The sequence below is a fragment of the Chanos chanos genome, chromosome 5, assembly GCF_902362185.1.
Source record: "Chanos chanos chromosome 5, fChaCha1.1, whole genome shotgun sequence".
In the NCBI taxonomy this organism is placed as follows: Eukaryota; Metazoa; Chordata; class Actinopteri; order Gonorynchiformes; family Chanidae; genus Chanos; species Chanos chanos.
The window spans coordinates 47152138-47179668 of record NC_044499.1 but is presented as its reverse complement, the minus strand read 5'-3'; the positions used below and the strand labels follow the sequence as shown (position 1 = coordinate 47179668).

The window sequence follows — 27531 nt, the reverse complement described above, 5'->3', positions numbered from 1 at the left end:
TTACAGTGTCGAGCAGCGGCCTCTTGCGTCTACAATTTTAGAAACCCTTTAGAGGACGACACTCTCTGCTCAAGCCACCAGAGCGAGATCCATCTGTCAGTACTGCTGGTGTGTCTGTGTGTGGTAGCTGGTCTGGTTGTCTATGGATGCGTGTGTCGATAAAAACGTTAGCTTTCAGAAAAAGACTCAGAAGACTTCAGATGAAATGGTCCAACAGTAGGCTGGCTCAAAGGTAAGACACAGCTCTTGTCATTGTCCTTTTTGTTTGAAGAGCATAATCGGCAACAATGTTTGTGTCTTGCTAGCTATTATAACCTAGCTTAATTTATCTGTAGCAACACCTAACGTGAAGTTAACACGCGTTGATCTATATGCAGGAAATGTTTTATCTTCGACACCTTATTTAACCAGCTTAGTAAAATCAGCAGGACTACGAAACAGTTTCGTACTTGCATAGTGTCAAGCTGTCAATGTGAAACACCAGGTTGGCGTGCACTAAGTGAAGTATGCTAACTAGCTAAATGTTGCCTATTGCCGGCGTTTGTACAGAAAGGCACAGGACGTGAGCTAGCAACCAACTCGTTAAGCTAGCTCAGCTAACGTGAATGAGATGACCTTAAGCTAGTTTAACGAAACCTTGCCGTTTGGGACCATTGTGGCATAGCTTCATAGTTGGCGATCTGGCTTACTATCTGTGAAACACTTCACATATGAGAGCATCTAATATAGACTATATCCGTGAAATAACTTAATTATTCATGTATAAGTTCTTGATATGTGGTTGTCAGTATTGTTAAATGGCTTTGAATTGCAGGCAGGTAACTAACCTATTCAAATTAGTAGATAATATCTTTAACGTGTTCGTTAATGTATCGCAGGATGCTTAGAGAACGAGTTAATAGCATATAATATCATAATATCATATTTCGAAAAAGTTATGCATTTTATGCAGTTAAGCAGAATGGTATTATCAGAAGAGATTATAATTTTCAACCTATTTCAAACCTATTAAGCACATTTTGTTCGGGGTCAGAGACATCATATATTTTGTCATAGGAACCGTAACCGTTCTCTACGCCCTCTTCGATTCTACTGACAGCTTGCCAGACGGATTAACCCACTGGCCCCCATTGCTAAGGATTAAGTTTGGAGAATAGATTGTGTTTATGTAGATTATGTTTGTCAGCTGCGACTTTAATAACTATTTTTTTAACACGTACGTTTGTTTATATCATAAGAAAGTATTCCCTTTGGGAAACATTCTCCTTTCAAGTAAAATGTACACCAATCCCCAACAGACCTCTCTAACAACAGCAACGTTGCTCAAGTCTGTCGCTTAGTAACTGTTTCTTGGATGAAAAGGGGCCGTGTAAGCAACGTTTTAGATAAATTTTCTTGGATTCGTACACGCCTATCCACTTGAAGTTAGTCAAAACCCTTATGGGTTTATTCTGCCAAGTTAGGATTCATAAATCTGTATGCAAAATGTTGCTATGAATACTGAATACTACCCATAAAGGAGTCAAAGAGGCCAGGAACATTGCCAGTCATTTGTCATGTTGACCGCCCATCAGCGTTCGCAAACTGCGGTCGCTTGACAGAATTTCTGTTCCCCCTCCGCTGTGCCTCTCATCAGTGTGCCGTTAAGCCATTGGTAGAGAACACACCAGACAATGCGGTACAGCCTCCAGAGTTCATTGAACTTTCGTTTAGCAGCTGTGGCAATCCATGATGAATGCTCTACTCTACTCCTTCACTCAGCATTGCCCCTTGATGTGCTTGGAGTAGTTATCGATGTGTAGGACGTGGAATAGCTAGCTTAATGCCTTACTCTCTCTCGCTCTCTCTGTCTCTCTCTCTCTCTATCTCTCTCTCTCTTTCTCTCTTCCCCCCTCTCGCTCTCTCTTTCTCTATGTCTCTTCCTCCATGCTTGGTTTGGTGGAGTGATTCAATAAACTTTTGCTCGGAGTCTGACCTATTTCTGCCGTGCTAATGAGAAGCTACAATGGTGTGATCTTAATTACATTACACATGCCTCAGAGCAAAGCTGCTGGATTTAATGATTAAGATGTGCACGGGTCTAAGGGAAAAGTACATTTTGGCTTAATTGTAAGATAACGGCCGATACAAATTCTGTTACACAGTTGTGCACTAAATGAGTTTTTTGAGGAAACAGGTATTTTGTCATTCATTCAACTTACTGTAAACACAGCCCTAATTGTATGTTATTTGTAAGAAATGTCACATGGTGTTTTAAAGGATCAAGGAAAGCTTTAGGCTCCTTCTTTTCTCTTAAATGTGCCTGAGGTTTTTCCAGGGTTTATTCTGAGCTAATGGAGATTAAAATCTATAGGTAATTTTATCCATGTCCACGTGTTTGCTGTCATTGTGAAAAAAAACCAAAACTCGTCTTACTGCTCACCGTAGGCGACTGTTTTTTGTCATTGAACGTTTAATACACACCTGCTGAGTTTTGACTTATGGAAAGACTGCTGTAAAACAGGATTGTTTCTCTAGGTAAGAAAAAAAGCTTCCTCCTCTCACGTGGGTCTGGATGGTTGGGTTCAAGAACTTTCGAGTGAATAATTTTGGTTGTTTCTAGAATATTCCTCGACAAGCCTGTTCTTGAATGTAGTTCATCAGATAAAAAGGAGACTTGATTAGCCTATGCGATACCTAAGCAAATATTGTCAACCGTTCTTCTTTTGATCTTAAACAAAGCTTCTTTGTCCTTTACACAGAACTCATGTTACTTTTTCCGAAGGTGGACAAGCTTTTGTTTGTGTTCCATTTGGCATGCTTCAGTCTTGTTTGATGTGATCAAATAGGAACTACAGCAGAGAAGGACATAAAGGTAGTCTGGCCTTGGGCTTTGTACTGAAACTCAACAAGAGGTTACTATGACTAAGGTTGCTCCAATGCTCCATGCTGTGTGTTCATGTTTGAAATGTAAGCCCTGCCCAGTCAAGTTTACCTGGATGCTTTCTATCTCTGTCACCTCTTATAAATATGCCTTTGATAGCGTGTCAACATATTCAGGCGCTGCCGCTCCCTTTGGTCCCCTTTGATCGAGCTGCTGGTTCCTCCCGTCCCTGGGCAGCTGGAACTGGAAGGCCTGACTAGCATCTCTGTTTTATTCAGAGCCTGTCTAGGCTAAAGGGTACAGCCCTATAACCTGACACCAGAGAGACCAGGTTCTCTCTCGCAAACACACACACACACACACACACACAGGTCAGCGGAACAGCACCGTGCTGTAATGTAGCCACCGGTCATACAGGGCATTTTATAGCGTCGCGGCTGAAAGAGAAGAGGCTACGTCCTGGCTCGGCGCGCTACGTGTACCGAGATATTCATCCAGCCAGCGGTACACGTGTTGCTCAAACGAACTCGCGTACCACAACCACCGTGTACCCAGCCCTCAGCAGGTCCTCATGTTCTATCACCTCAAGCCAAGGTTAAAATAACTCCTATGATCACATCTACCTCCTCTCAAGTCGTTTCTAGCGGGTGTTCATTGAGGCGTCTATTTCTTACTCTGAATGTTCTCTCATGCTTTTAAGACTCACAGTTGATACCAAATGACTAGCTGGTTTCTAGAATTACATCATGTCTGCTGGGTGGATGAGAAGGTGCAACTCTAAAGCGACATTCCTTTCTTGTACTCGGTGGGGGTTCATCAGGTACAGGCTGGATTGTTTGGAAATCTGTTCTCACACCTCCTCAGCAGCCCTGTGCATTTGTCTTAATACGGAGCACTGATTCTCAGTCTATTCTTAACAGTCTAGTCCTAATGGACTTCATGTCCTGAACCTTTTTTTTTTTTTTAATGTAAGCCCAGTACTGGCAAACAAATCACATTGGATGAAAGGGCTTTGTGCTAAGTTGATGAGTGAAATCAGTTGTGTTTGTGCTGTGTTGTGTGTACCGTTAAGGTGTTGGTGACATCGAGTTGGAATGGGCTGAGAAACACTGGCACGGTAAAACAGGTCAAAAGGTCTCTCGCAGGCTGTGTCTGTCCTTCTTTGTTTGACCCTTGTTATGAGCGGCTTGACGGAGCAGCGTCGACTGACCGTTGGTTTAAATCTGCAGATTCACATTTGCCGTGTGATCTGAAGAGGAGAAGGATGGAGGTCAGCATGTCACTGGGCGGCCAGGACAACATCCTCTTGGCCAACTGCATCGACCAGTCAGGAAGCCGTCTCAAACCTTCCCACGAGGAGCTGGTAAGAAGGAGCCGTGGTTTAATTAAAATATTTCGATATCTGATCCCCCTCAGCCGTGCCCGATACAGTAATATTAATTTGCCGGTTGTGGTTAGCGGTGATGTCTCCGTGAGGATCGATCAACCCACTCGTGGTGCACTAAAAGAAATGTCCATCTAATGCTTTGATATGAAAAGCTTCAGTTACATGAGTAAACATCATCCTGGTTTGAACGAACCGCTTCAGTTCAAAGGTCTGTCAAGTAGAGGCACATTTGTGTCCTTCATGGTATCCTGGAAAGTATATTTAATTACTTCATTCTTAATCTGGAGGGGATGTGTGTCCCAGGTGGGATTGCCTGTTCAGCGTCCTCCTCATCATAACTGGCTGATGTAACGTTATATCCCACAGGATAGAAGCTCCAGCCCCTCGGTTCTCCGCTCTGTGACCACCACGTGGAAGGAGGGTCTGCTGAACAGAAAGAGGCCGTTTGTGGGCAGATGTTGTCACTCCTGCACCCCTCAGAGTCAGGTTTGTCACGTTTTTCATCCTCGGCGACGTCACGCCGCTCCGGTAACAGATTAAAAAAAAAAACTAAAGCGAGAGAAGTTGTCTGCTAAAGGAATAAACGTAAATGGAAATGAACCCCGCAAACACAGTCCACATTCATCTTTTCCGCACGGCACGTGGAGACAGGTTTGGGCTCGAAGGCGTCCGTCTGCCTAGACGGCCGCGGTGCATTGGGAACTTTGCCTCCGACTTTACATGAACACCCCCGATTTGGATAGTCAGAGTCTCATAAGAGCTTCAGGCGTGTTAGTGTTTTTGCTGCAGCACAGTCATGCTGGGGTCTAGCACTCCCCCAGTGACACTTCCCACTTGTAGCAGTGCATAGCAACATGGCTCTGAAAATCTGATATGATCTGTTACCGGGGTAACTTAACATACAGCACGCACACACACACGCACACGCACACAGACAGACAAACGTGTTGCATTTTCACAGAGTGTTCCTTTTTACGTAATGTGAAAAATAGTGTTATATCTCTTCTCTTGTGTCTCTGGTTTCAGGAAAGACTGTTTAATCCCAGCATCCCCTCCTTGGGGCTTCGCAATATAATTTACATCAATGAAACCCACACAAGGTAAACACTGACCCTTTGACACCGGACACCAAAGTCAAACGCACGTGTCCACACGGACCACCGTTGTTTATATTTAACGTTTGTCAGCTGTCTCAGATTACCACGGCAAACCTACACCACATATACGGACGCACGGCAGTCACGTAACCTAAGCTACACAGCTGCTGGAAAACCTAAACCAGTTATGCCATAGACAGTCCAGTGCAGCTCTCTGTCCCACTGAATGTGTTGTGTGTATAACCACATGTGACCCAGGTGAGAGACTGTATGAACAAGTGGAAACCAAGGGAGGTGAATAATTGAATGTGTTTGTCAGTGGACACCGTGCTCTCAGATCAGATGACTGACCTTAGAGGTGATCTGAGCTGGATCTCTGACTGCTTTTGGGGAAAAAAAAAAAAAAAACAACAACAACGAAAACAGAAACGTTTTGAGTCTCTGTATAGATCGCAAAAATAAATATAAATTTCAAAAAATGAGTTCCACTGAGCACGGGAAAACAAAGTGGAAGATGTTGAGAATCACTTCTAGTTTAGATTTCCTCACTTCTCTGCTCTGTTTGTGAGGTAGAGGTTTGTTTGGTCCATCTGTGTTTTTGAACTTTTTTTTTTTTGGCTGTAGACACAGAGGCTGGCTCGCTCGAAGACTGAGTTACGTGTTGTTTGTCCTTGAGAGAGATGTTCGAAAGGACATGTTTACGCGCAATGTGGTGGACAATGTTCTGAGCAACAACAGGTATGTGAGGAGAAAGAGGAACAGAAAGAGAGAGAGAGAGAGAAATGAGAGTACATTGATATTAGGTTGAGTGTGAAGAAGCCTTAATAGTCTGACTCTGTGTGTGTGTGTGTGTGTGTGTGTGTACGTGTGTGTGTTTGTGGTATTTGTTTGTTTGTTTGTTTTGTGTTGTTTCTGCAGAGTGGAGAATGCTATCGTTCAGGTGGCATCAGAATCCAGTGACGTCGAGTCCGGGCCAGACCAAAAGGCTGTCAGTAAGGTGAGACGAAAGGCCAGGGGTTTCCTGCAGGAAATGGTGGCCAATATCTCACCTGCATTCATCAGGTATTTCTGTCTTTGTTCAGCCCCTAATCCCTGACCAGAGTAATCACACTGTTAAAAGAAACAGCTGTCTTGCTCGTTGGACCTTATCTCCCATGCTCTGACCAATCAAATTCACCTCTTTCAGATTAACTGGCTGGGTGTTGCTGAAATTATTCAATGGCTTCTTCTGGAGCATTCAGATCCATAAAGGGCAGCTGGAGATGGTGAAAAAAGCTGCGTCAGAGGTACACATAACAACCCTATTGAATAAAAACGTTGTTGATTCAACTATTGTTTACAAATCTGTGTCATACGGGCGCAGTTAAAGTCAAATGTCTGGGCTGTATTTGATTTAGTCGCAAATGACGGCTTCGTTTTTCCGGAAAGCTCCGTCACGTGTTCTGTTACTCAGTGAGGGTCCACCGTGAAGTCACTCCTGCTCTGGCTGGGTTTGAGTATTTGCGGTTTGCGGAGCATAAGTGCCTCGCTTATGGATTAATGTGTTAGCGTGTATCTTCTCTGATGGGATCTTACGCCCTTCCTGGCCGTATTCCCGCACCCCCTTCAGTTTTTTTTATCATCTTTAATAGTCATTTAAAAGTTGGGGGGGGGGGGGGGGGGGGGGCTTTTTTGCAGGTATGCTCGAGCTAAGAGTTCAAATACAGACCATGAGGATCTGATGTACTTTAAGAATGGCTCTTATGTTGAAAAAAAAAAAAATCACGTGGAATTTTTGTTTTGTTTTTGTTTGTTTCAGCATAACGCCCCTTTGGTTTTCCTCCCCGTGCACAAGTCTCACATAGACTACCTCCTCGTTACCTTCATCCTTTTCTGCCACAACATCAAGGCCCCTCACATCGCCGCCGGCAACAATCTCAACATCCCCATCCTCAGGTGAGAGCGCAGACTAATCAGAGATGACTTAACTCACTGCTCTGTATGTCACAGAACGATGGTGTTTCATTTTCACCTAACTATCTGTCAACTGTGTGTCGCTTGTTTTGTGTGACGTTAAGTAATGCTGCGTTCAATCTTTCTCTTTCAGCACGTTAATACGCAAACTGGGTGGATTCTTCATCCGTCGTAAAATGGACGAGAGCTCGGAGAAGAAGGACGTTTTGTACAGAGCTTTGTTACACGCGGTGAGAGGACTGTGTGAAACTTGAAGTGTTAATCTCTGTCTTTGAAGGCATGCAATGATTAGAGTCAAAATTTGACTTGGAAGAGCTGTAATTTGTTGCCAGATGGCCACTGTTTTTTTGGGGGGTTTTTGTGGGGGTTTTTTTTTTTCTTTTCTTTTCTTTGTTTTTTTTTTTGTTTGTTTTTTTGTTTTTTGCTTACATGGGAAATTTCAAGTCTGAGGGTTTTCTCTCTCATGTCTCTTTGGTTTTTTTTTCAAAAGTAACCCGCTGGTATTTTCATTCCGTAATTCGATATTCCCCTAAAATGTTTCACGCACATGCACGGGTGTCCTCAGCGAGAGGAGTCCAGGTGCCTTTAATGAAGCCATGTAGAGCGAGCGAACAGTCGGTGTGAAATAGCTGAGTAAGTGTGACTGACAGACTGCAGTGTATGCACAGACACAGAGAGAACAGGACGTTAGAGGAGACAGCGACTGTTAGGCGATGGACCGCTCCTGCATCAAACATCAGCAGGTTTTGTGCTGTAATAACACTCAGAGAGCTTTGACAGAACATGAATTATTAAGAGACAGATAGGACTGACGTTACGCATTCCTCTGTCCAGCGCTGTTGATGAAAAATGTATGTCGGGAGCATAATAAAAAAAAACGGCGTCATTTAAGTACCCGGACGAGTCCTTCACAGTCAGTAGGTTTCACTGATAAAGCATATTTTACTTCACACAGAATTGTCCTTGAGAATATGTTGTATCCTTTCCCTTCACGTGAAAGTATCTTTTTATACCAGTTTATAAACATATGCCTCTCTCTCTCTCTCTCTCTCTCTCTCTCTCTCTCTCTCTCTCTCTCTCTGTCCTGCACTCTTGTTCTCTCTCTGTCTCCCTCAGTACACAGAGGAGCTGCTGAGACAACAGCAGTTTCTGGAGGTCTATTTGGAGGGCACGCGCTCTCGCAGTGGCAAGCCGTCACCGGCGCGCGCGGGCATGCTGTCCATCGTGGTGGACACACTGTGCACCAGCAAAATCCCAGACGTGCTCATCGTGCCCGTGGGCATCTCTTACGACCGCATCATCGAGGGGAACTACAACAGCGAGCAACTGGTGGGCCTCTCTACCCAACCGATGTGTTACCCCACAGAAAGACCTCAATGGCATAAATGGTTTAAGAAAAACGCCGGAAAGATTAGAATATGCAGGGTCCAACCAGAGATTATAAATTCAGGTGGCGATAGTTGAGTTCATTTTGACAATTTGCCCATAATGCTAAAGCTAGCAGTGGTGACAGCTCTGGCCCTTGCATGAAAATAATCAACCCCCAGCTATATTTAGTTATTGTTTGTTTCTTCTGTCTTTTTTTTTTTTCACACCGTTTGCCTCAACTTCCTCTTTTTGTCTCTTTCTCTGTGGCATTTAGGGGAAGCCTAAGAAGAATGAGAGCTTGTGGGGTGTTGCCTGTGGCGTGTTCAGAATGCTCCGGAAGAACTACGGCTGTGTGCGCGTGGACTTCACGCAGCCTTTCTCACTGAAGGTGAGAGTGAAATGCCTGCTTCTCATCTCACACAAACACTGCATGGTGTCAGAGAAGAGTAAGTCAGACATTAATGACCAATCTCTCACGCTGAAAGATTTTTTTACTCTTTATTTTTTCATTTCTTATTCTAAACTTCACTTATGTTACCATGTTAACAGAGAACAGGTTCTAAGCAAAGACATGCTGCAGCCTTTGCAGGTTGTACAGACAAAATGAGGCTTTGGTTTAAGTAAAGAGAAGAAAAAAGCATAAAACATCAGCAATGACTAAAAGTACTTCTGAAGGAGTTCTGAAGAGTTCATACATCTGAAAGGTTTTTCAGGTTCATTTAAGGTCTGAAACAACCAGCCAGAACCCAAGTGGCAACCTAATGAACTTATACATGCGTTATAATTACATTAGGAATGTGTACAAATGGACTCATATGCTTCATTGACTCTACTAGCAGGAGCTGTCTCATGTTCTGCAAAAAAAAAAAAAAAAAATATATATATATATATATATATATATATATATATATATATATATATAAAATATATGTTTTGAGCATACTTTATCAAATGTCTTGGAAAAAGTTATAAAATGGTCAAAACGTTTAGGAACAAGTTTTAGTTTGGCTTGTAGGTTGTTTCATGAGCAGGTTGTCTCTGTTTAATCCTTAGGAGTACCTGGACACCCAGCGAAGCCGTCACCTCCCAGCTCCTCTAACCCTGGAGCAGATCCTCATTCCGACCATCACCGCTGCACAGTACGGCTCTAAATACCCTACTCTCCATGACAACAACTTTGTTTACACATAAACAAAGGTTCACCACTGTTTATAAACAGATCGACAACTCTTTACAAAAAGTGCTCACGTCTGAGGGCTATTCCATCAAGCTAGAAATTTTAGTTTACTTTCCAAACTTCCCAGTAGGAGAACAGCTAAGGAACATCTCTATTGGATAGTGTTTTTTGGGTTTTTTAGGAGTTTTTTTGCTGCCAGCTTATAAATCCTGCTTTTGTGCAATATCTGTCTCCATAGTAATACCATAGTAACTGGTTTACAAATAAACAAACACTGCATTAGTTTACAAAAAGCACGTGAATATAGATTTGGACAGCTTTTTTTTACAAACGGGTGTTCTTTTCTTGTGTTGGTGTATGGGGTTTTTGATGAATGTCAGTATGTAAACCTGACCTGTCTCTCTGCCCTAGGCCTGACCAGGCCCTTGTCAACGGTGAGGAAGAGGAGCATCTGAATTCCGGAGACTTGTCCGACGAGCCCTGGAGAAGACAGGTCATCGCTAACCTGGCCAAACACGTTCTTTTCAGTAAGCAGGCTCTGCTCTCAGGCCTTTTTCAATTCATTCCAATCACTGACTTTAACACCAGCGTACCTGACGTTACCAAGAACGGAATGATAATGCTCTTTGTAAATGAGTCAGATGTAAGAATGAATTGAGAAGCACTGCCTTTGAATAACAGGCCCCTGTAGGACACACTGAGTGACTTCTCTCAATGGAGCAGTTTTAACTGTTGGCTTTAGATGGCTCTCCCCTGGGCAGCCTGTTTTTAGAGTCACCCCACTGCAGGGGTTACTAGAAGTCACATACCCCTGGTATCGGTGGCGTGTTGTTCTCAGCCAATAGCGTAACAGTGTGTATTAGCAGCCCCTGTCGGTGGTTTCTTTTTCTTTTTTTTTCTTTTTCTTTTTTTTTTTCCAAAGGAGAGAGGACAGGAATCAGGAATGGAATTGCAGCCTGGTTGTAAATGTTTAATTCTAACAAGAACTCTGATGCCCTAAACCGAATCCTCTTGACTTTTGTCAAACACACCGGGAATAGTAACGGACTGACACAACGCTGTAGCACTCTGAGCACCTGCTGTGGCTTTGCAGCTTAACCCTTTGTTTACTTCCTACCAGTGCAGCTGTTAATAGCAGATGATAATTTACTGAAATTTGTTAGTACATTTTTATCACAGTTATTTTCCTGTTTCTTCACACAGCCGCAAACAAGTCCTCAGCGATTATGTCCACTCACATTGTGGCGTGTTTACTTCTCTACAGACACAGACAAGTGAGTTTCCACTTCACATTCCTCAGCTAAACTGGTGTCATGTCACAGTCGCATACTCTGTCATATGTGTGGTTTTCATAAGAACACTTAACCTTCAGACATTCAGAGATGCTTTGCATCCTGGTGAAGTTCATCGTAGTGTCTGTTGGTCCTCCCCTACATTGAGAGTTTGTCAAAGACCTCAAAAAAACAAACCTAATTCTGCAGTTTAAAGGTTCTTTGGGACCTGAATCATCTGTGTTAGGGTTAGAGAAGAAACATCCATGCTTTGTGGTCCTTCAAGACGAGGGTTACCTGCCCAGATCCTATCAAAATGCTATCCAGAGCCATTCCTGGAAGACCAGTTTATATGCATTTTCAAGTATTTAACTGGTCTTTTGATCCAATTAATGGAATGGACAGTCTTGACAATATTTGCACCTTGTTTCCCAGGGCTTAATTACAGACAGATTGAAGAGTTATTTATTTTAATTATTTAAGCTTTATTAACATCGCAACACTTTGACCTCTGGCTTTAACCAGACAGGTCAGTTAGGAACAAATTCATACCAACAGTGATGGCCTGGGAACCCATATAGACCCAGGCCAGCCAGGGCTGATTTTGGACAGCTTTTCCCAGTGTTGTGCTAAAGATGCCAAAACAGTAACCCGCTCCTCAGCACCTTTCAGCTCAGACGGTGCCTTGAAAAGCCTCGAGTCCACAAATGTCCCGCTCCCTTTCTCCCTAGGGTGTTCTCCTGTCTAAACTGGTGGAGGACTTCTTTAACATGAAGGAGGAAATCCTGTCACGGGACTTTGACCTCGGTTTCTCTGGCAACTCTGAAGACGTGGTCATGCACGCGCTCAACCTCCTAGGTAACTGCGTTAACGTGACCAGCGCCAACCGCAACACGGAGTTTATCATCGCCCCCAGGCGGACCGTCCCGGCGCTCTTCGAACTCAACTTCTACAGCAACGGACTCTTCCACGTCTTCATCACAGACGCCATCATAGGTACGAGTCAGAGGCCTTCTGCTATAGCTGCACTGGATAGCTGTCTTAACAAGGGGGCTGTCCTAATGTGGTTGGAAGGGGTTCAAAGCATGGGAGTACTGGGCTTAAATGAAAAATACTACCAGGCAAAGAGAGCACAGGGTTTGTGTGGACAGTTTAATTTGTTGAATTTAACATGGGTAAGATGACAAGTTTTTTTTTTAATTCAAGTAGTAGTACCTATCTTAACGTGTGTTTTGTGTGTGTGTGTGTGTGTTTGGTCTTGCAGCCTGCAGTGCTCTGGCCTTGTTAAAGGAACAAGGCACAGAGGAATCCCAGTCGGAGCGAAGCTGCTCACACGCTCTCCTAAGCCAGGAGAGACTCATCTGTAAAGCCGCCGGCCTCTCCCACTTTTTATCCAATGAGGTGGCCGTCGCTCTGGTCAGTTTCCCACAGCCTCACAATGTATTCTTCTCCCACAACAGTTCCACCTAGTGGTTTATTTGAGGTGATGAACTGTTATGGTGTTTGAAACCGGCCGGGGGTTGCAACTTCACTTACACTGTTCACAAATTGACATTTTCAAATTGAAAACGGTATGCTGAAATATACAAAAACATACCGTTAAATTAACACATCGTGGTATATATGAAATGTTCATGTGAGATTCACAAACAACAACTCCACAGTTTTCTGTGGGGGAGTCTCTCTGAGTGAAAAGCTGACATCTATCCTACTAGACAGGCATTTTATACAGCCTCTGTCTTACAAGGCTAACTAGTCTTGATTTTAATCCCTGCTCTTGATATTCCAGACTAACATGAACCTACTCTGTCCTCTGCCCACAGCCCTGCCAGACCATCTACCAGGTCTTCCACGAGGCTGTGACCAGGCTTATCCAGTACGGGGTTCTGATCGTGGCTGAGGTGAGCCTGTTTTTTTTTCTCACACTGGTGATTTTCTCACACTGGTTTTTCTCACTGGTCCTTTGTGTCACTTCATGTCCATCCCCACATGCTGACTGTATGACAGACAGCTCACTCATCATCACTGTAACGTGATTAAATGGCACTCTTTCACATGAGGGTTACACTTAACCTCATAACTTTAGAGAACATTCTGGAAAAATTTCATGTTTATGCACCACAAATTGAATTTTATTTTTAAGTGTTCATATCTGTGTGTTTTTTTCTGATATTGCCCTGTTCAGTAATGTAGTGTCATGAATTTTTCAGTGATATGTTTACTGAAGGTATGCTGTGAGGCTTTCCAGTGCTCTCTTTCTGGATTGTAGTAACACAGGAACAGTGTGTCTGCTCTAGTTCCTGATGGAGCTGACAGTGTGTTTGTGTTTGAATGTCCAGGAGGACCAAGAGGAGCTCAGCCCTTCAGAGGAGACCTGGCCTAAGAAGTTTCCGGAGCCACTGTCCTGGAGAAGCGACGAGGAGGATGAGGACAGTGACTTTGGGGAGGAACAAAGAGACCGATACCTGAAGGTGAGCCGCTAAAGTCTTTTAGATCAGCATTTATCAAATCCATCCCGCTCACGATATATCGTCATATCGTCGGCCTCCACTTAACAGTACCACTCTCCTCAGTCTGCAGGGTCTTCTTCTAATGCTAATGACTAATGCACTGATTTCAGGTCAGTCAGTCACCAGACCAGCAGGAGTTCTTCACCTTCCTGCAGCATTTGCTAAGCCCAGTTTTGGAGGCCTACAGTGGGGCAGCTATCTTCATACACAGCCTGAGTTCTCCCAAGTCAGAGAGGGAATTCACCCAGCAGCTCTTCAGATACCTGCTCACCCGTACAGAGAAGGGAATCGCCGCTTACGGTCAGTACTCGTCACCGTTCTGCTCTCACAGGCTCCTCACTCCACACCAACAAAAAGTTCTGAGAAATTCTCAGCGGTACTCTGATCAGACTGCATAATGATTACCTCAGTGTGTTGTTGGAGACTTTTTTTTTTTTATATCTGATGTGAACAGAGAATAGTTCCAGGGTTGCACTAAACACTCCAGTGTCCTCTTCAACACCATATGAGAACAGTCTATGCTGTGTGACATGTAACACTGTCAGAATCAAACTGAGTTTATTACAGTGTGGACTAACACTTGGTCAAGCGTATGGTAGCACACTGTAGTTCATGTTCTCTTTTTCTACTTCTACATTTTATTTGTGTTTCCTCTTCGTTTTGTTGACCGTGATGTCTATTTCAGGAGAGAGCGCTACGCACTACCTCGTGAAGAACACAGTGAAAACGTTTAAAGAGCTGGGGGTAAGAGATGGTTAGCTTACTGTTGTAACAGTAACACTTAGGAAAACAATGTCCATTTTTGACATGAAATGTGAATTAGTATGGCCAGTGCTTTCGAAGTCAGAATAATTCAACCAGTAAGACTATAGCAAACCTGCCTTTGCTAGCTGCTGTGAATAACATGGAGATCACCAAATCTACTTGTCTACATGTGTTAGGATAAGCTGCAGGTTACAGTGCCAAAACTTGGCCATCATCCATTTGCATGCCAGTTAGAGCTCCTTCTTCATCCACAAACAAGTGTTTATTTACAGCTCAGATGCGCGTAATTATGAGCATCCCACGTAGCTTCTGCAAAATGTAAAACTGCTTCATTTTTTTGTCGGCGTTTGTGATTGGCAGGTGCTGAAAGAGAGGCGGGAGAACGGTCAATCGCGTCTGGAGCTGAGCAACATGTTCACGCGTCAGGCCAACAGGAACAAGCTCTTGGAGTACATCCTGGGTTTCACTCTCCTGTGAACCCACACCGGGTCCAAATAACAAGCAAACACCCTTCTGAAAGGGCTTTTACTGGCTTCTCCCAACCACTAGAGGTGCTACTCTATGGAAAGCTTTACCTGGAAGTGCCTTCACATACACAGTTTTAACTCTGGACCTGAGCCAGTCTTCCCCTTTTCCAGGACTTTCCGTACACAATAGAGAGTGTGCAGCTAATTCAGTCAGTAACCCAAGCCGTCTTTGAACAGAGTCCTCCTCTAATTCAACCGTATAGACATTTAGTGTTTTTTTTTTAAAGCATGTTTTTTGTGCTGGTGGAAGCCCCTTTGGTTTTGCTGTGTGAAGTAATGTCTCATTAGTTGCTGCTGATAGTTCTGATTTAGCTGCCTTACCGTTTAGGACAGTGAATGACCGACATTTTTTCAGCAAAAACAACAGCTAGTGATCGTAAATTGTTATAAAAAAAGGGCATTTAACTCTTTAAATCATTAGTACTGTCATAAAACGTGTATACGAAGCAGGTGTTTTATGATCTTGTAAATGGTAGAATTTGGGAATAATGGAAAAGAAAACATGATAACAGTTACTAAGCTTAATAATTGTCCAATCTGTCCTGTTACTGGTCCTGCACTGTATGGAGCATAGGGTAGTTAGAGTTAGAGGGCCAAGTTTACAATCTTTAAGAATATGCTTAAAAGCCCAGAAATGATAGGGTAGTCATAACAGGATAAGGAAAAGAAAAATTTCAGCTTTTTATTCCCTGAACAAATGAATCAATAGAACTTCAAATGTAATGAATATTCAGGTCACTTCACTGATGATCATTCTATTTCATTCCCTTTTTTTGGGGGGGGGGGGGGCGTCATTACAGCTCAGCAGTCATGGTGTTTCAAAAACTTTGCAAATGCAGAATTCTGAACAAATTTTTCTCTCCGTTACAAATATGGGTGGTCTTTCCATCTCACAGTACTTTCCAATAATAGTCCTTTTGAATGTTCTGAACCCCAGAATGACTAGATATACGCACATGTCCTTTTTGAGAAGAGCACTGTGTCACACGGAAAAGATGGAACTGTGATTTAAAAAACGGCTGCCTGGGGAATCGAATTTTCTTGTCAAATTGCAGCGCCGCTTTCCGGTTGCTTTCATTCTTATGGAACGATGTTTTACGTGAGCGTAGAGGGTGAACTGTTTCCTTACAGCACACTCATGATAAGATTTACTGAAGCTTCTTGAACATGCATTTTTGTCATTTCAGAAAAAGTTGGACCTGCAGCCAGGGACTGATCTAGATTAAAGGAATGCGTCGCACAAGCGGCACAGTGTAAGCAGGGTTAAAGTATTTGTCCATAGTATCCCAAATGGTCCTGTAGGAATAAGCTTGTAGGCATGTTACGATATTCTCTGAATGCTTTCATCATTGCACACTGCCAGTAATACAAGACGCACACGCAATACGTTTGTTTTACAAAACCCATAGAGAGCGAGGTGTTCTGTGATTGATTACTATATTTGGGACATTTTGTTCTTTTTTTGTTTTGGTTTTTTGTTTTTGTTTTCTTGTTTTTTTTTGACAAATTAATCTGGTTTTACTCTTTGCAGTCAGGAGTTAGTTTGGACCTTTATACCTGTGAAAGGGTCATAGTGTGTACATTTACAGTCTGCGTACAGTGTATGTATTTGTGTGTTCGTTGTTTCTATGTCTGTGAGCTTAGTTCTTTGTTGTCTTTTTGTTTGTTTGTTTGTTTTTTTGTGTGTTTTTGGTTCGCTTATTGCCCCTCCCAAAACAAAGCACAGATGCGTTATAACTGTAAAATCTGACAAGGTACTATTGGAAATCTTGCCTTCGTAGCTGACTTACGTTTCCAAGGGACTTTTGGTCAAAAAGCCAACACCTAAATGAATGTTCACTTAGAGCACATGAGCCTTTGTCACCTGTGCATGTACCGGGACAGCTTTGTTCCTTTTTGCTTGTATGTGTGCGTTTACACTGAGTTACACTGATCATGTGATTGTATGTCATTTCTGTATCACACAGGGAAAAAAAAAAGTTCTGTTTAGTTTTGTCCGTCATAGATTAACTGCCTCAGTCCTATCACATTCAGGCAAACAAAATGGTTCCTTTTTACAACCACATGAATGAACAGTTTCACATTAGAACAGTTTTATTCTCCTGCTTTTTTTGTAAACAAGCAAGAGTTTTTTTTTTTCAGTTTTCTTCTTCTTTTTGTTTCTTTTTTTCATGATGAGGTGATATTTGTCAATCAATTTGCCTTAGATCCTGTATTCTCTCTGACTTTACAGAACGTTTTTTTTTTTTATTCTCATTCACTTTTCTGCTGGTCAGTTTTTAATCAGTGCTGTTTGTGGAGATAGTCACAGATCTGTAAACCACTGAACTAAGCAGTGCACGGTCACGTTCGCATTTTCTGTTCTTTGTTTTTGATTTTGAAAAGCATCCGGCCAGCGTGGCGTTTCGCTTCTTTGCGCACACACCGCTCTTTTGTGAGGTCATTCAAAAGGCCACCGCTCACTCTGAGGCCTGAAACGCCGCAAATGTATCCGTTCCTGAGATGACGTGAAGATGGGTCTCTTTGTATGTAGAGAAAAGCTTATTCAGGTCAATTTAAAGAACGCGCGAGGCAAGTCGGTTTGCTGCATCAGTTTTCACTCAGTGCAGTTCAGTTTGAGATGAATTGCTCTGCACTAAGCCAATGGGCTTGAGCCACACTGTGTGAAATACTGCTTAGCTAAGTTGTGAGAAGAGGAATGTTCTGTTTTTAAAGCATGAAGAAACAAAAGGGTTTTACAACAGCGGGTTGGTGCTTTTTAGACCATGTTCACAACGCAGATCTGAATGAAACACCCATCACTGTGTCAGCGTGTAAAGGTTTTCGCCGGGATTTCCGTATGGCAGTGAATGCAGCTGAACAGTACGCTAGAATAAGTCAAACGAAAATGAAAGTGAATGAGAGCGTTCATCATCGCTCTCTTTTCCCTCCTGGAGATTGAAAGCAGTTGTGAATATTAGGTACATTTTTATTTTTGGCGAGAGTTCGAATCAAGCATAGTCCTATGGTGTTTGACACAAAGTTAAACACTTAAAAAAAAAGATTATGTTATAAATATTTGAGAAATTACCTTTCAAGTTTAATGACAAAAAGCAATTGATTTTGCGGAAGCTTAAATATGACTGTGAAAATGTGTGGTACTGTAGTTTTTATTGGGGTACTTAAGCTGTGATTGTATTATTCTTAGATTAAGAAAATGAAATAGGAACATTTATATAAGCATGTGCAAACATTAATGCAATCAAGCCCCTCTGTTTTCCCTTTCCAAAAATTTACAGGGAAGAACAGACAGAAGCAATAACAGTTAAATGAATGTCCCCTCTAATCTGCCTGTTCAGCCACACAAATGTATATAATAACACTGAAGCAACATTTAGTTTAGTGATAAAGTTTACTTTCTTTTCCCCACAGATATTTAACACGAAAAGCAATATCCCCCACTCATTTTTGATTACGATAATATAGAATTAATACGCAGTTCATTACAAGGAACAGTGGAGTAAAAGGCATTTGGATAGAAGAGAATTTGCTGTGAAGGTTTACTAGTTACAATTTCTCTATAAAGTGCACTGAAAAAAAAAAAAAAAGAATCAAACCATTGGATCCTTTTAAAGTAGGATGCCTTTTTAAAATGCACTATGTGGTACTATTAATGTTTTGCATGTTAGCTTAGGAAATACTCAAATTCACTGAAAATAGATATGTTCTCAGAATGAAACTCCTCTCATTCTACCGTATTCACTATTGTTATGTTGCCTCATCACCGACTGAGTCAAAGCCTGTTCATTGATGGTCTTTTTTTTTTGTGCTATCTTTTTTTCTGTTCTGTAGAGCAAGAAATGTTTTTCTCTCTCTCTCTCCTTACGCACAGTTACTGTTTTGATTATTAATTAAACTAATAATAGTTTAACAGTGATCGTGTCTGAGTCCATTTCTCTGCTTGTATGTCTCTGGTGAATTCTAGAGACCTAGATCTGTGGTTGCAAATTGTTCATTTAGACTGTCTGATGAGAACAGGGCTAAGAGTTCCACACTAAAACTACACATTACTTTCTTCATTTACCTCCACGACCACCAAATAAACCCACACGATTCAAAGAGGGAGAGAGAGAGGGAGACTGGCCCTCTAAAATTGTCTGGGTGCTGACACACCTGCCCACAACCTTCACTGTGTAACTAAAGTCTCTGTTACCTTTTAAGTTTACTGTGGCTACGGTGTGTGTAGTTGTCTAGCCTACAGCAACTGATCTGTAATACAACACAGAGATCTCATCAACAATACGCAGGCTACTCACACTCACTCACATAGCACTGGAATGCAGAACAGGACACCTCTGAAAGAATGTTGTTAATAACATGCTACTGAAGGTGTAATCTGTATGGCCTGACCTTCTTCACATACAACGAAAGCCTTTTTGTTACAAATGAAAATGCCAGTACAGTACAGTTCATTCCAACAGAAACACTTTCATTCTGCGTTTTTTTGGTCCCCATCATGCCGTCAGTAGTAGAGCTCTTTAGGGAAGCCCTTCACGGAAGTGTCTGATAACCACTGCATAAACCGCCTTACAGTGGGCCTCTGCTTTGACTGAAAAGTCAGTCATATTTGGAATTAGGCATATATTCGCTGGCTTTCTCAGAACTGAAGTAACACGTGTTGCGTCATCTCATCCTGAATGTCATCTGTCTCAGCCTTGTCTTCACTTTCTTGACGATGTTCTCTTACACTTGTGGGTGAAGTGACAACACAAACTAGCACACACAACACTGGACACTGAGGTACAGTAGAGAGACTTCAACACATGCCTTATTTGGTGACTATTGACTATGTTTGTGTGAGGTGCTGGACAGTGATATTGCTTTTCTGGCAGCAGCCAGAATATTTTCAAATATTTTGGGAGTTTCATGTTGCAAGCAAGTTTGTCTTACATGATGTACAATTAAGAACCAAAATATGTGAGATCTAATACATAAAAGAGTACATTATTCTGAAATATTCTTTCAACTTTGTGAAAGCTGAAATATTCTTTCAAGTTTCAAAGCAGCACTGGAACGATAAGGTTGTGTGTCTAAAGCCACAAGCATTCAATGGCTTTGCAGTAATAGGCTGCTTAAGACAGAGGTCAATTAACGAAAAAGAACACGCGCAGCGGCGATTCAAGCTGCCAGACCAACAACTAATTGTGAACTGATCATAGAATGAAGCTGTAGCCCCTCCTAAATACGCTCCTTAAAAACTAATAAATTAATTTCGAAATTAAATACACGTGTTGGTAAGTTTAAATTAACATCACGGTTAAATTACAGAGCATTTAAATGTAAAGAAACAAGAATAAGAGTACGCAACATAAAAATTATAAACCATATTAAATACTGTTCCTTTTACTCTCTGAGGCGTTTGTAACTCATACAAAGGACTCATGCTAAATCCTTCTAGAAATAGCCCACATCTTGGTCTAGGATATCTCATATTTTTTTCCCTCTTAAATGTGATGATTAATATCTTCATAAAATGATATTTCAGATAAGCAAGTTTTTTTTGTTGTTGTTGTTTTTTGTTTGTTTTTTTTAAACGCTATTTTGTCATATTGCTCACTCCCGTAAGTATTATAAACATTTTAGGCTATATTTTAACATTAACCTCATATTTCCCCTCCCCCACCCAATGTGTTAAAGTGAAAGCGACCCTTAGCAACCTGGATCCTCGTTACTATGTACATGGTGCAACAGTTAGCTAGGTGGCTTACTTGCTAATCAGTTAAAGCGCGTCTGGATGGCGAAAGGAGACAAAAAGAAGAAAAATGATAAAGATACACCTGAAGTGCCTTCTAATAAGATGTTAGAGAGTTCCTCTGCTTCTAGCATCGGGTCGGAGCAAGTCGTGGAACATGAGTCTCTACGCGCAACGGATTCGCCATCTGCCTCTTTCGTTTCTCAACCACCTGTTGTGACGCCCTGCTCTGATAAAATTGTTGAAACCCATGTTCTTACAAGTATCGTGGTTGAGAGGTCTGCAAAATGCTGCCTGACATACTGATTAAGTTTGCACACTTGTAGGATCAACAAATTAAAAGATGTTAATTAATTTGTCTTTTAAGGTATGAAGGCGACAAACGTGGTGATCTATTCCACGGCGAAGGTGTCGCTCATTTTCAGGATGGACATGTATACAAGGTCCGTTTGATTAAAATTTTCGTGTGCATGCATATTTTATGATTTTTCTGGTGAGGGAAAAGTGACGACTTCTTTGCACTTTAACAATTTTGCTGTTTCTTCAGGGAACTTTTTCAGACGGGTTAATGCATGGCCGCGGGTTATATATATGGTCAGACGGCTTAAAATACGAGGTAACAATCATATACCTTATTGGGGAGTGGCGGGAGGGGGGGGCGTGACACTATCTGTGTGTAATAGTGGCCAAGGTTGTTACACTTAGTAGCTTTGTAACAAAAGAGCACAAGGCATGGAAATTAGTTTCTACAGAACACAGACATTTTTTGATGACCATAACGTTATACTGGGACTGGCAGGGGGATTTTGCATCAAATGTACCGATTGGACATGGCACATACACCTGGAAAGACGGCAGTTGTTACGTGGGGGAGGTTTGCAATGCCATACGTCATGGAGTCGGGACGTTTAAAAGTGCCAAAACCTCTGCCACATACAGAGGTCAATGGTATAACGGCAAACGACATGGGAAGGTATGTAACGCTGTGCAGTATTACATAATGTGATGTTTTGAACTCTTCAGTTTTTAGAGACTTGAACTAATTTGCCTTTTGTTAAACTCAGGGTATAATATACTACAATAGAGAACTCACATCGTGGTATGAGGGGGACTGGACTAACAACTGCCGAGATGGATGGGGGGTGCGCCAGTATGTGACACTTAGACTGATTCTTTTGTTGTTGTTGTCGCTGTTTTTAAGGAGAACAACAGAAACGTTACCTTTACTACCTTAAAAATCATATGGTCAGTTTCACATGAAATTGTGAAGTCTTGTATGTACACAGTCCGACATTAAACTCTTTTAAACTCTTTCATCCCCGAAGCTATCCATCTGGAAACATATATGAAGGCCAATGGAAGAACAATGTCAGACATGGGGAGGGCACGATGCGATGGTTTCAGCTAGGTCAACAGTACAGTGGACACTGGGAGAACGGTATCCAGGTGTGTAAAAAAAAAAGAACAGCATCACTGCTCTCAGTTGTCTTTTTCCACTGTCCGTGGTATCCGTGTATTTATGAATGGGAAAACAGATATATTTAGTCCGATTTAAAAAAATTGTTTAACATGCGCAAAAAGCAGTGACATGTCAGGGATTGTCAAGATACTTTTAATACATCCGTCTTTGATTATGCGCTTAGTTTTGCCTGTGGACATTATGCAGGTGATTCTTGTCCAATGTTTGTAAACAGTCCTCCATGATAAATAAACACTGTTTTCTCCTGCAGCACGGACTAGGGAAGCATACCTGGTTCTTAAAGCGTGTCCCTGGATCACAGTATCCACTCAGAAATGAGTATGTTGGGGAATTCCTCCAAGGCTTTCGACATGGACGGGGAAAATTCCTCTATGCGAGTGGAGCAGTATACACAGGAGGGTGGAAGCGCAACAAAAAACACGGCCAGGTAGTTTATCCGCTGTGCGCTTGATCTGACTGACGGTGGCAAGGTTTCTCAGTGTTTGACCTGTCAAGTGACAGAGGAACCGTTATGTCTTTGAAATATTGCAGGGAAAGTTTGTTTTCAAAAATGGACGCATTTTTGAGGGTGAGTTTGTTGATGATCGTATGGCTGAGTTCCCTGGGTTCTCCATCTACGGCTCCAGGAGTCCTGACCTGAGCGGAATAAGAACTCACTCTCCCCCTCTGAACGAGAGTAAGTCATCACAGACTGGGCATGGAGCTTCATCACATTTTCACACAGTGATAAAAACCAAAAATTTTGAAACACAACATCATAAACTTTGGGCTACATCTTTTAAAAGTAGCACTTTTCATTGAATGAGAGAACATGCACTTATCTACAAAAGTGGGAAAAAAAACGGTGCGGTTTGTTTTGTTCTACTGATCGTTAAAATGACACTTTAAATCTTTGTAGACTGTTCATCATATTTCCAGTCATGCTTAATATTGTCCTGAATATTTCCATGCGTCCAGATACATCCTGGCATTTTTTATGGTTGAGAGAAACCAAGGGTAAAATTAGGTTTTAGGTAGAAGCTTTTAGTCATTGCTTGACTGTAACAGGTGACTCACCCAGGAGATGGATTAAACCAATAGAAGGTTCCTCTTTGCTTGGGCCTGATTTGGCTCTGAACATTGAGCCCATCTTAACTGGACTTCCTGAAGCTCAGAGAGATTCAGAACTCAAACAGGTATGTATGATTTTTGCCCCTGAAGTGTGATTTACCTCAGCCAAAGAAAATATCCAACCTTTAAACCTTGAGGTTAGAAGGCATCTCAAAACCTGCTCATGTACTCTCAGAATTGGCTCAGATGTAGTCAGCAGTAAAATTCTCACTGGCTGTTCTCTGTTTGTCTAACAGTGACTGACTGCAAGTTGACGCTAGTGACGATATGTACCAATAAGCATATCAGCATAATCATATTGATTATATTACAGTTTTTATGTTTTACTGTGAGTGTTTCACCGTGCGTATATTTCACTGTGACTGTTCCACTGTGAGTGTTTTGGTGCAAGTGTTTTTACTGTGATTGTTTCACTGTCAGTGGTTTTTGGTGCATCTCTCACAGCTGGAGTTTGCAGTGTTAAGACACGTTGCTGAGCTGAGATCTATCTACAGCGCATATAGCAGCCTGGGTCATGAGACGTCCCCAGACAACACCTTCCTGCTCACCCGCCTACAGTTCTGGAGACTTCTCAAAGACTGCAGTGTCCATCAGCACGGCATCACCATGGCCCAGATGGACCGCCTCATCAGTGGTACTCACATTTTGGAGCTTCTTAGTGTTTTTTTGTTACATGCCTCTCATAACACAAAGTAAATATTTAAATAGTATTTGATAACACACTAATCAGTGTGTGTGTGTGTGTTAGGATCACGGTTGCATTCTGTCCTATTACCTTGTGGATTGTTCATATACCATTTGACTACAGTACAGTTTGATATTGAAAAAAGTTAAATATTTAAATTAAACTGAACACTTCGTAAAGTTTGCTTTAACTTTTTAGAAGTACCTTTGCTTTGTATTTTTTTTTTCTTCAATTTAGGAGATATGCCATCAGAGGAAGTCCACTCTCCATTCACTACAATGTTGCTTAGAGAGTATATCAGTTCTATTATTGTCTTGGCTTATAATATCTATCATAAAGATATAAAAAAAGAGTAAGTATTACTATTTTGACTGATATAAAGCTGTTCATTCTTCATCCATCTTGAAAAATTTATTCGCTAAAAATTTTTGCTTTATGTATAATTATTTTTACTTGATGTTACAGGTCACCTAATTTTACACTGGAGACATGTTTCTCCAAACTAATGAAACAGAACATCCTCCCCGGTGCAAAGAATATAAAAGGTATCACAAAACAGCCCATCATAGCCTATATGCATTTTAATGATTGAGCTTGATATTTCCCAATCCTGAACTTGGAGGCCCACAGCACTGAACATCTCTCTGTGATCCAACATTCCCGAGTCAGCTTATCTGACTAACTGAAGTGGGGGTACACCTAAAATATGCTTAGTGCCTCCAGCAGCAGAGATGGGAAACACTGATGACAGTCAGATCATGAGACACTGATGTTCAGTTACTGAGAAAGATTCCCTGTCATTAATGAACTGGTTAGATTGATTGACAGTGTCATAAAAACCGGTCTTTGAGATGTACTGATTTCTGTATACAGGGCCTCTCTTTTCTCACCCTGTCCATGCTGTGGTTGGTATGATTTATGTTGAGAGAAGCTGGGAGATATACCAGGCTTTTTGCAAGGTTAACCCAAACAGAACAATGACCGTGAGGCACTTCATATGGATGCTAAAGGTAAGCCTGTATCCTGGCTTCTCAATACTGTAAGATTGAATCCCACACCTTTTTGGTTTTACTCAGACGTCATTTTGTTTCTTTCATATCTCTAAATATTCCATTTTTCTCTTTGTACTGTTTCTTCAGGGTCTGTGTCTCTATGACAGTCAGTTGACCACCGAAACAGTGCTGAGGATTCTGTCTGCAGATAATCCTGCAATCTACAATGCCACTCACAGTAACTTGGATTTAGAGGTAAGCAACCTGTTTAATGTCATATTCATTAGCTGCTTGACTGTCTCTAAAAATCTTTTAAAATTTCATCTGTCAAATAAATATTCACAAGTTTTATAAGTCGATCACGTGCAGCTGTTTTGGGTTTTTTTTTTTTTTTTTTGCTGATCCTGACCATAGATGACCTTTCTGGAGTTCTTCGAAGCTCTGTTGGGGTGTGCAGAGGTGAAGGGCAATCAGGAAGTCGAGATGTCCACACAGAGTCTGCCTGACCAAACTGTCAGGTCTTCAAAGGGAGACGAGATGAAGGACAGTACCCTTGATCAGCCCTCGCTCCAGGTCTGCGCTGAACTGTCATTTGTTTCATTTGTTCATGGAGCACCATATCTGCAGTATTGTGATTACCATCTTACTTTCCATTTCTGATATAAAACTAAGTCCAGTGCATTGTACCCAGTACGGTAAGAACTGTGATTTCTTCCCCATACAGAATGGACAAACAGTGAAATCATCCAAAACAAACAGCCCTGCTGATGGTGGAAACACAGAGCCTAAAGAGGTATGTTGAAAAATGTTCATCATGTTTTTTATTGCCTACATATATTCATAGAATTACAGTACAATAAGACAGTATGCAGTGTTGGTATAACAAGACCTATAGCATGCTACTCCCATAATGGAACTTAGACATAAGTCAAATTGTACGTATAGATATGGAACTCTAAGTTGAAAAGCTTGAGTTCCAGTGAATTCACTGCATGTTTTCTGCAGATTTATGAAAAAGTTCTCTTTACAGACTGTGAGATCTAAAGAGACCATTGAGGCCACTACACCTGAGGATATGGAGCAAAAACAAAGTCTTAAGTTTACAGCCAACTTCAACACACAGAAAAGTATGACGCTCTTGTTGTATTCGCACACATTTTCATATAGTCTAAAATTTTTCACTGTACGAGCATTTAGTAACATATTTGTTTGGCTGTGTTCTGTCAGATTCAGAAAGGGTCTCATCGTCCCATTTGGTTGCAACGAGCACGAGTGAGAGCGAGAAGCGTGACTTGAATCCGGAACCATACATCAAAGAGCACGAGCCCACAGCAGACACAAAAACTGCACACCAACACTTTGCCTCCATAGGTACAAGATACAAGACTGAAGACAAATGCTTGTTAATACAAGACTAACATTTGTATGCAGTGGAACACCAAACAAGTCTAAATAATCCCTATGAGCCAGTTTAATACACGTTAGTCATACTATATCGTAACAGTATACATACTGGTACATTAGGCCTCAGTGTAGACCTGCTCTTGTGAGTACACAATGCTTGAGTGTTTCATTTTTTTCTCCAGAGCCCGTTAAGCAGGTGAACCCTGACACGGAACTGGAGTGCTGGATCCACGGGACGCATGAATTTTTCACGAAGACTTTCTTCCCTGCGTACGAGCACAGCCTGCAGCTGGATAAAGAGGTGCAGGAAGAGAGACTGAGACAGAGCACGCGGTACAGGATTGCCCTGGCTAAGGCCAAGGAGTACGCCAGGTACTGCGGTTCTCTAGACACACGGGTCATCAACTCACACCCTACACACTGGCTTGTTGTGTATTAGATGTTATTCTTTTTTTTTTTCGGTTTTGCTTCTGAAACGTCAACTGCCAAGGTATAAACAAACATAAAAAGGACACAGTAGGATGTAATTGACTAGTGCCCCTCCCCAGGCTTATAATTGAAATCTGTTGAGTTGGGTGTAACAGCCTCTGATGAACCTGCATTTAAAGGGACACATGAGGAGACATAGTCTCCATTCATTGCATTCCCTTTTGGGCCATGTTCTCCACCATGCCCAAAGAAGGCATTTAAACTCGATGGACTCATAAGCAGAACACCACAGAGAAAACGGTGACGTGTGAGGGTCCCCCCCACCCCCCCCCCCATAATCAGCGCTTCCTGTGCTGTACCATCTCTTTTCTTTCAGGCTGAGAGAACAGTGGGAGGCGGAGGAGGAGGAAAGACGGAAGGAGGAGGAAGAGGAGGACGAGACGGAGAAAAGCGAGGTGATAAATGAGCCTAATCTGCCATCTCCGGCGGTGACGACCCCTGTGGCCTCCACCGTCTCTATGGCCGCCCCAAAACAATCCCCCACCAGCAGCCGGAAAAAGAAAAAATAAAAGCAGAGTGTTTCAGTTGTTTTATTCGCGTTTAAGAACGTTCTGTAAAGAAAAAAAATGTGATTTAATTTTGGTATACAAAAAAAGATAGCACGTCTTCCATGTCGTTACAGATTAAAAAATAAATTCTTGTAAAAACAAAAACAAAAATCCAACCTGCTTTATAATATTGCTTAAGTCAAACAATAAATAGGAAGGTTTTATCCCTCCACA

At 41.9% G+C, this 27531-nt stretch overlaps 2 protein-coding genes across 3 annotated transcripts; both read left to right on the top strand.

Annotated features, from left to right (window-relative positions):
- The first annotated feature begins 111 nt into the window (after positions 1 to 111).
- gpam (glycerol-3-phosphate acyltransferase, mitochondrial) lies at positions 112 to 17124 on the top strand. Of its 2 annotated transcripts, XM_030773237.1 has the most exons (21): positions 112 to 232; positions 4093 to 4226; positions 4617 to 4736; positions 5277 to 5350; positions 5972 to 6085; positions 6266 to 6409; positions 6534 to 6633; positions 7146 to 7282; positions 7434 to 7530; positions 8417 to 8629; positions 8943 to 9056; positions 9722 to 9807; positions 10257 to 10372; positions 11049 to 11119; positions 11848 to 12112; positions 12381 to 12532; positions 12940 to 13017; positions 13456 to 13587; positions 13737 to 13926; positions 14312 to 14370; positions 14752 to 17124. In XM_030773237.1, the coding sequence occupies exons 2-21, from the start codon at positions 4128 to 4130 to the stop codon at positions 14866 to 14868; spliced, it is 2478 nt and encodes an 825-aa protein (XP_030629097.1). In that variant the 5' UTR covers positions 112 to 232; positions 4093 to 4127; the 3' UTR covers positions 14869 to 17124. The 2 variants fall into 2 exon arrangements, with proteins under 2 accessions (XP_030629097.1, XP_030629098.1); XM_030773238.1 differs by lacking the exons at positions 14312 to 14370; positions 14752 to 17124 and having other exon boundaries at positions 13738 to 13875.
- A 3567-nt stretch (positions 17125 to 20691) lies between these two features.
- On the top strand, positions 20692 to 27318 carry rsph10b (radial spoke head 10 homolog B). The gene is made up of 18 exons (XM_030775118.1): positions 20692 to 20927; positions 21017 to 21092; positions 21197 to 21265; positions 21449 to 21622; positions 21714 to 21799; positions 21975 to 22095; positions 22380 to 22556; positions 22661 to 22805; positions 23213 to 23304; positions 23684 to 23873; positions 24162 to 24276; positions 24390 to 24469; positions 24798 to 24934; positions 25064 to 25171; positions 25331 to 25463; positions 26144 to 26287; positions 26503 to 26692; positions 27126 to 27318. Exons 1-18 carry the CDS (start codon positions 20692 to 20694, stop codon positions 27316 to 27318), a joined length of 2466 nt encoding a protein of 821 aa, XP_030630978.1.
- The last annotated feature ends 213 nt before the right edge of the window (positions 27319 to 27531 follow it).